The sequence below is a fragment of the Henckelia pumila genome, chromosome 2 (assembly GCF_033568475.1).
Source record: "Henckelia pumila isolate YLH828 chromosome 2, ASM3356847v2, whole genome shotgun sequence".
In the NCBI taxonomy this organism is placed as follows: domain Eukaryota; kingdom Viridiplantae; phylum Streptophyta; class Magnoliopsida; order Lamiales; family Gesneriaceae; genus Henckelia; species Henckelia pumila.
In genome coordinates this window covers 110,144,907-110,154,132 of record NC_133121.1, presented here as the reverse complement: position 1 = coordinate 110,154,132, position 9,226 = coordinate 110,144,907, and the positions used below count along the sequence as shown (strand labels likewise).

At 33.5% G+C, this 9,226-nt stretch overlaps 1 protein-coding gene across 2 annotated transcripts; it reads left to right on the top strand.

Moving 5' to 3' along the window:
* Nucleotides 1-446: 446 nt before the first annotated feature.
* On the top strand, nucleotides 447-7,537 carry LOC140879598 (3-oxoacyl-[acyl-carrier-protein] synthase II, chloroplastic-like). 2 transcript variants are annotated; one of them, XR_012149468.1, is made up of 14 exons: nucleotides 447-1,043; nucleotides 1,671-1,873; nucleotides 1,950-2,153; nucleotides 2,559-2,669; nucleotides 2,765-2,860; nucleotides 2,997-3,042; nucleotides 3,114-3,193; nucleotides 3,891-3,959; nucleotides 4,350-4,434; nucleotides 5,475-5,629; nucleotides 5,725-5,805; nucleotides 6,349-6,408; nucleotides 6,733-6,901; nucleotides 7,261-7,537. XR_012149468.1 is itself a non-coding variant. In XM_073283381.1 (14 exons), exons 1-13 carry the CDS (start codon nucleotides 725-727, stop codon nucleotides 6,847-6,849), a joined length of 1,626 nt encoding a protein of 541 aa, XP_073139482.1. In that variant the 5' UTR covers nucleotides 447-724; the 3' UTR covers nucleotides 6,850-6,889; nucleotides 7,248-7,537. The 2 variants fall into 2 exon arrangements, 1 of the variants encoding a protein (XP_073139482.1); XM_073283381.1 differs by having other exon boundaries at nucleotides 6,733-6,889; nucleotides 7,248-7,537.
* The last annotated feature ends 1,689 nt before the right edge of the window (nucleotides 7,538-9,226 follow it).

Below are 9,226 nucleotides of genomic sequence, written 5' to 3'. Positions count from 1 at the left end.
TGGTTACTTCATCTTCGTATGTTTTAATTTTGTACATTTATATTATAAATTAATAATTAATTAAAAATTCTAAGAATATACTGTGATTGAACAAAAAATTCTATGCATTAATTATTAATATTAAATGGGTTTGAGGATAGTAAGCTCAAAGAATCGGGGGGGAAAAAACAAAGTTAGAACAAATAATATTATTAACCAATGGAAAATTGTTTGTTTTTTTATGGCGAAGGATTGTTCATTTGAGGTCTATTACACATCACACGTAAGCTGCTCACTTGGAACATTTTATATATGTATATGTATATATAATATAGTAAATATAATATTATTATTATAATATAAATATATACATGTGGACTGAATAAAAGACCGAGTGAGATTATATTCATTCATAAATAAATAAATCAATATTCAATATCCATATAATATATATATAAATAAAAAAAATTACACAGATGTCGCATCCTGTTCCATTTCCTCAAATTTCTCTCTCTCCGCTCAGATTCAATCAATAAAACTGCGTTTCTCGTTAATTTCACCCACGCTAATGTGAAGCAGCGGATGGATGGAGTAGCTCCACTCTAGCTGATTCGAATCCGAAATTTTTTGTGAGGGAATCGATTGTTTTTGGGTTTCAGGGATTGCGTATTTCTGGATATACGTACGTAGATACGGATTTACGTGTATTTGTATAGAGTAGAGGTGTGAAGGTGAGGTGTTGAGGATGGCGGCTGCTTCGTCGGCGGTGTGTTCGTGGATAATGGCGGCATGCATGTCAGTTGCTTGTGAAAACGACTCTTCCGTTTCCATGCTCTCCACCACGCCGCGTTCGCGTCTCGGCAGATGGGCGTCCCGTAGGAGGAAGATGGTCCTCGCCAAGTCCGCGCCGCAGTTCTATGGCATTCGAGGTCTCATGTCTTCTTGCTTAGCTTTCGAGCCCTGCGATCGATTCAAGAAATCTGAATCTTTCTTCGGCTTCGGATCGAGGAATATCCCGCTGCATCGCAGGCGCAGGAAACTCCATTTCCCTGACGCCCATTCTGGTGAGTTTTATGTTATCTTATATTTTGCCTTGGTGTGATCTGGTGTTGATTTATTTTTAATTTTATTTGAGGTTAGAGTCCTTCATCTCTCCCTATCTCTTCGAGGTTGATTGGTTCAATTTTAATTTAGGCGTGCTGGTGATTGGTTCATTGGATTGGTGTTTTCTTCCCCTTTTTCTCCGTAAACTTGTTAACAGTCGCAAGAAAGCCTGTAACTTTGTTGGATTCATTAATTCGTGGAACCTTTATTATACGAGGAAACTCGTCTAATCGTTCTTTTTCAATGATTTGTGAGTACTTTTGCCGACCCATGCTTTTCTTGTACTTAGTTTTCTGAATGTGGGTAATTTGTGTACCTTTGTCTAGTTTTTCTGTGGTCGGTGAGGTTGGGTGAGGTTAGGTTTGTTGCTTTTCAATTCTAATGGTTTATGGTTGTTGCTGCCCAAAGCCATCCGAACTGAGTATGAGGTACCAAAAAAGGTAGTTCATATTGTTTGACCTGATATATGAGAATCATGCATGTGACAAAATTTTCTTGTTCATTTCAGTTTATTTCATAATTATGATACCTTTTTTGATTGCTCTCCCAGTAGATTATATTATTTCTCTTGGTTATGCGAATTACAGAAGTAATGGCTGTCGCTATGCAACCCGCCAATGAAATTATGCCCAAGAAGAAGCCTTCAACCAAGCATAGGCGAGTGGTAGTGACAGGTTTGGGTTTGGAGACACCGCTTGGTAATGACCCAGATGTGTTCTACAATAACCTGCTCGAGGGTGTCAGTGGCATAAGTGAGATAGAAGCTTTTGATTGTTCCCAGTTTCCAACAGTAGGGTTTTATCATGATCTCATTTTTAGTCTTTTGGGTTGGCCATTCATCTTTTGACTCTGCATTTTAACTGCAGAAAATTGCTGGAGAGATCAAGGCTTTCTCCACGGACGGCTGGGTTGCACCTAAACTTTCCAAAAGAATGGACAAGTTCATGCTTTACATGCTAACCGCGGGAAAGAAAGCCTTGGCTGATGCAGGAATTACGGATGATGTCATGGATGAAATAAATAAAGCAAGGTGTGGCGTATTGATTGGCTCTGCCATGGGTGGGATGAAGGTAAGGCTATAGTGTTGCTTTGGACAATTATGAAATTAGTGAAGGAATGGAGTTGTGCATTTGCAGCCGTAAATTTGATTATTTTACTTTCATGCTTTTTCTTGTTACTCATATTTCTTCAAAATATAATTTGTATTCATATAACACGTCACCTTTTTCTTTTGAAATTTGTTTCCAATCCATGTGTGACATCGTATGCTTGGATGAAAATGAGATTGGTTTGTTTTGATCACCTAGATCATATCTGGTTGATGTTGTAAGTTTTACAGTGTGTTGAAACATGCACTATATGATTCTATATACTTGGAAATATACAGTACATTATTTAAATGTTTTAATGTAATCGAGAAAATTCTGGCTTTCGACACCAACATTAATTATCTTCTTTTTTCATGTATTGGGCAGGTTTTTAATGATGCGATTGAGGCTTTAAGGATCTCATATAGGAAGATGAATCCATTTTGTGTACCTTTTGCAACAACAAATATGGGATCTGCCATGCTTGCTATGGATCTGGTTAAACGAGTTTTTTTTTAATGTTTGCTACGATTGCAAGTTCAGCAAATGATGCGTATTTTGGTATTGTAAGCTTGATTGATTATGTATCGCAGGGATGGATGGGCCCAAACTACTCAATATCCACTGCCTGTGCAACAAGCAATTTCTGCATACTGAATGCTGCTAATCACATCATTCGGGGTGAAGCTGTAAGTTTATTCGGGTTTTTTCAAGCTTTGGAACTGAAGCTTCATATTCTGTTTCATACTTGAAGAGTCAGTTATAATTTATAAAGATATCATTGATAAATGCTCCAGCTGTTTGTTGATACGGATTATTTTACAGGACATGATGCTTTGTGGTGGTTCAGATGCGGCAATAATACCAATTGGTAGCATTCTCTTGTTTTGCATTTTTCGAACTCTTGTTTCTTCAGTTGCTTGATCGGAAACTATGGTGCAGGATTGGGAGGCTTTGTTGCCTGCAGAGCACTATCTCAGAGAAACACTGATCCTTCTAAAGCCTCGCGTCCCTGGGATAGTGTAATTTTCTACATATTTGTTCTTAACCATATGTGCTGGAATTTGGCGTGGAACTGCTGAAAAAATGAGAAAGCTGTCGTGTTAAGTTTTATGTTTCACTTTCAAATACATTCCTTTGTTCCATAGTTGCTTTTTTTTTTTTGAGTAACATACTTTCTTACTTTTGCTAGTGCCTGTCAAGTCAAAGCTGATAATCCATGTCTTTCATTAACTAATTATTTATTACTCATGAATCTTTTAATGCTGGTTTTTATATATCTGAAAATTCGTCAACCAGTGCACATGAAAATCTTACCGCTACCAGTAACAAGGATTGGAAGTAATTTGTCTTGTCAACAGGACTGTGATGGCAAACTGTTTGGCACTTCAGGGGTAAAGTCGTGTGGTTGCAATGTGATCTTTAATGACAGACCTTAAAAGACGCTACTATCTGAGTTTGCCAATATGCTTGGAAACAATTATTTTAATTAATTATTCATACTTTGAGTGCTGGATCTCCTTGTCTGTGTGATTTAAATGTTCCTCAATGATAAAACAATTTATGTGCTTACATTAGCAAGAATGGAAAAATTATCCTAGTCATGTAAAACCATCATACAGTTTTCTGACTACTAGCGAATGAAAGAGAATTAGCAAAAGCCTTCTAATTCTTTATGCTTAGTATCACTCCCCTGATAACTCCTTTTATCTTGGACAGAATCGCGATGGATTTGTTATGGGAGAAGGGGCTGGGGTGTTGCTTCTCGAAGAACTTGAACATGCTAAGGTATCCAGAAACTCCAATCTGTTAAAAGTTTGCAGCTTTGTGTTCATGCAAAACTGCAGTTTATAAAAAATTATCGGGGGAGCGAGGTGTATTTTGGGTTTTGTTTTAGCCAAAAAACAGAATTTTCGGTGATGGGTATTTTTAATAGTATGTGGGATTTTTAAAAGTTTAAGATATATTATATTGTATTAGAATATAATGGGATATTTTTGGTGATGAGTATAAGATTCAATTAAAATTAATGATTTTGTTGGAAGATGTAAAAATTAGTTGTTTAAAAATGAAATGAAAAGAGATATTTTTTGTGTTTTTGTTTTTAAAGATGAGAAATTTTGTTATGAAAATGAAAATAAACATTTTCTAAGATTTCAGTCATTTTCGAATGATCAGAAAAGAGGTGCCACTATCTATGCTGAGTTTCTCGGTGGAAGCTTCACATGTGATGCTTATCATATGACGGAGCCTCATCCTGAAGGTACCTCTGTTATTAATTTATTGGCCTTCATATTCTTGTGTAATGTGTGGAGATGTCAAGTTTCTCAGTGTATGTTATTGGGATTGCATTTCATATTTAATTAGAAAGAGGTACTAATATTTGTCAAGTGCTGAACAGCTGAAGATAAAAAGATAATGTTTTCATTTAAATACTTGACAGATTCACCCTAATCGAGCCCAACGTTTTCTCTATACTATGTTTATTATACTCTCAATCCAATCTGAACGAAAACAATTGACATACGGACAAAAGTTAATGCTCTATCACCCTTGACCTGTCTCCTAGCCTTCATAAAGCTCATTGTCAGAACCAATCCCATTTAATTAAAGGCCGTTTGTTAGAACTTGCAAACATAGTTTGACTAATTTATGAAATCATCATGATGGAGAAATTTTATAATTTTGCTGCACATTGATGTCGACGATGAACTTGGGTTGAACAATTGTTTCATCGATTAGTTCATATCTGACTCTGGTTTTAAGAAATTTCATTATGCTTTTATTTTTTTCTGAATTATTCCCAACAAATGATTATTTAAAAAAAAATTCTTTCTTATTTTTGTTTATAGTTTATTATTTCGTTGGATCTAGGTTGTTCAGCAAGTACTCAAGCCTGGTTGTGTATACCTATGTGTTACATCTTTCTTAATGATGTTCCTTTACTTTTTACGGTTTAGACTTATTCACCTCGTGGCTTTCACCTGATCAACTTTTTTACTCCGTGATGTTTGATGTAAGAACTTGACCTTTTCCCTTGCATGAACTCTTGCTAGATTTCCCTTTTATCCATTAATTAAGGGATTGAGCTCTTTTTCCCATAGGCGCTCGTTCTTATTCTTATTATTGTGGCATCACTTAATTAAAACATAATTTGGACTTGTTGGCTCAGTAATGAAGCAGGAATTGGTGTTAATTCTGCAAAGAAAAGATTCCATTCTTTAAACCTGCAAACAAACAAACGTTTCTGTTATTATTAAACTCTCATATAATTTGGGCTTCTTGATCCTATTTTACGAGTAGGAGCTGGTGTCATTTTGTGCATAGAGAAGGCTCTAGCTCAGTCAGGAATACCTAGGGAAGATGTGAATTATATAAATGCACATGCAACATCTACGCCAGCTGGTGATCTCAAGGAGTATCAAGCCCTCATTAAGTGCTTCGGCCATAATCCCGAGGTTTCCAAATGAAAATTAGTTAACTTTTAGCCCAGGGACATAATTTTTATGAAAGTTTTTGTGTGCAACTCAAACCTACATTTACTTACATGCAGTTAAGGGTGAACTCGACAAAATCAATGGTTGGGCACCTTCTTGGAGCAGCTGGTGCTGTGGAGGCTGTTGCAACTGTACAGGTGCATTGCAGATTCATATATTTGCTGATATAGGAAATTGTAGAGCTAGCATATTTGATTAAGTTGTTTGAGTGAAATCTCTTAGGATGTCTTTCTCTAATAGGAATAACTTCGACATGAAGTAGCAAATTTCTTTACTCGCTGTGGTCCCTGCGGCCAGGGACTTGCAGTTGTAGTCGTGGATATCTGCTGTAAAATATGGAATGATATCCTTTCAATATCTATTCTCAGTAACGTTGACTTGTCAAATGAGAGGCATGGATTTCCTACTGGATGATCTATCCTCTCACTTGTTTTAACTAAGCTCCTTGGTTCTCATTTAGTAATGCATGTAGTAGTTAGGTTTTTAACCGGCATCTGTAATACATTCTTCATCTTTTTTTTTTGTTTAATTGAGAAATAGAAAAAGTTCCCTTTTTTGTATTTGTAACCATTACATACCCCCATAGCAAGGGTGTATAAGTTTCTGATGAACTCTGATTGAATAAAATTGATGTTTATGCGGAACACTAATCCGTTATTGAAGTGAACTTCATTCTACAGGCGATTCGGACTGGCTGGGTTCATCCAAATATAAATCTTGAAAATCCGGATGATGGGGTGGTATGTTTCTTTTGTTTCATGCCTTCATAGTAGTTCTACCTGTGAATGGGATATCACAACAATTTCAAACGTTGTCAGTTCACTTGGCTTACAAATATTTTAGCGTCAGCTATTACATGTATCCAATGTTCAATTGCGGTCGCCATTATGTTAGTAGCTATGACACTTTATTGCAGATGAGTGTCCGGAAAATTTCTGGTTGGTTGGGCTATGAGATCAGTCTGCATTTCTAATGAACTCTTTTACTTACAATGCCAGTGACCAAGATTTATTTGTTTCGTAAGGTTGTATAATGTATTAATGAAGAACAACATATTGATCCAGGATACAAATGTGCTGGTGGGACCAACCAAAGAAAGACTGGACATTAAAGTGGCATTGTCCAATTCATTTGGGTTTGGAGGGCAGAACTCATCGATATTATTTTCACCATACAAGTAGATTTTGCCATGCTTGTGTTGACAAGCAAAATATGCCAGAGGTATGTAATCGTGTTCATGCTAATAAGCCTTTCTAGAAAATGCCGAACTCTTGAACTACATGTTTTTGCAATAGCTGATAACACATCAGAAATAACTTAGGTTGTGGATTTTTGCAAGTGTAACATAAAACTTTATTGAAATAAAGCTAGATGCATCTCACTTTTTGTGCTGTTGCAAAATGGTTAGTTTTACTTTTGTGGATTTCCTAACGTTTATTAGGCCCTTCAGTGAAATCATAATGGGTTTAACAGCAATTTCATATAGTGTTTCTTAGTCAACCAGTTACCAAGTCCTGATTTAATTGCACTTTTATTGTCACCTTTCTTACCTAGTCAAACGGTTTTGCTGTCTCCGCAGTGTCTTTTTTTAGTAATCGCATCCTCGAAGGGATTCTTGCAGGGGGGCCAAAAGAGAAGAAGTGGCCTTTGAAACGCATTGGCAATCGATCAAATCTCGATAATTTCCTTGAGATTGTTGTTGTGATACTCTTTTCATCTATGTTGGAGATCTAATATGATCTCTGTGTAATCCCTAACCCTTGTTTTTAGATCCAATATTTTGGATGTACAAACAGAAACGATGATCCGGGTCTGTACATGTTAAATTTTGACTGATTTTTATCTAGCAATCCACTACTGACATGTATTGCTACCCGCCTTCGTATTCGTTTACCGCTTGTTCCAAGGCTGCTTATTTTCTAGACATGAATGCTGAAAGTTTCTTCAAATGTTTTATACGTTATCTGACCGTTGGGAGTTTATATACGCTGATGAGGTTTTAATACATTGTTTGTTAATTTCTCAGGAATGTTAATAGGTTACACACACGCTCATTTCATCAATTGGAGATATTATAATATGACATTGACATTAGCATTAAAATTAAAATATTCTAAAGGATAATAAGGTAGTGATCGGGAGAATTTTTTGGAATCACTTCATACTTTTTTCTTAACAAAATTTTGTTATAAAAAAAGCTGATAATTGGTTTCTGGATGCTCTACCGAACACTAGTTAAAGGTTGTGATTCATGACTAGACTCGTGATTTATGTAGGAGAGAGGTGTAGTCGGTGCTCTCAAAAAGGAGAAAATTTAGACCCGTGCACTCGTAATTCGTAAAAGTATTTAGAGTAATTTTGTAGTAATTATATGTATTTTTTGACAAATAAAAAATACCACTCTTTTTAAATTATTAAATATCATAAAAGAACTTGTTAATAAATTTATATATAATTTATTACTGGCATATCCAAATAAAATTAAGATGAGTGTTATTTACACTCCAAAAAGTGTTAATCACACTCCATTTTACATTTTTATTTAATTATTTGACAAATATACCCTTATATATATATTTTTATATACAAGATTTTGATTGATCCTCCATAACTTAACTTATATATACTTTTTCATATTAACTATTAGTCTTATATATTATTCAAAGCTTTGATATTTTAATTTAATAGTACATAGAATCAAAATTTGTACAATTTTACTTTAATTGTAAATTTTTAATATGTTTATATTTATATCTGGTTCTATCGAAATTTCATATGAGTAATCAAAGTAATCATCTAGTATTAAATATTGAATAAAGATATACTTATAATTAACCGATTTAATTATTTCATACTTTATTTTTTATTTTAAAATTATTTTTAATTTTATTTCAATTAATTAAAAAATTTTAAAATACAATAAAAAATTTGATAAAGTTCTAGATGGAAATATTTTTTTTGTTCACGTATTAATTATACCGTTTTTAAAATAAATAAATAAATTATCTTCATTTACTAAATTATATTAACTTGATGTTATTTGTTTGAAATAAATTAAACATATTTAATTTAATTGGTAATCTAATCAAGCAATATACTATTAATTTTTAGTGCCATAACTTATTTGAGATATTTTTAAAATAAAATATTTCATAATAATGCGAGATATTTAAAGATTATTTATGATATAAAATATTTTCTAATTTGAAAATTAGTTTCTTTTTTATATATGAAATTTGTATTTTATATTTTATTTTAAATATAATATTTTGTCATTAAATGAAATGAAATAGGAAAAGTGTGTGAAATTTAAAAGGATAGATTGCCATCACAAAATTAGGAAAGAACATGTAAGGATAGTACTGTCAATCTATAAAATAAATGTATGAAGTGGAGTGTGATTAACATTTTTTGGAGTATAAATAACATTCTTCTAAAATTAATTCTTTATCAAAATAAATAAATAAATAAAATTAATTCTACAATTTTAAATTTTTAAATGATCATCTCTTCTACAACATAAAAAAAAATTAATTTTTTTAAAAATTTCATTAGAGT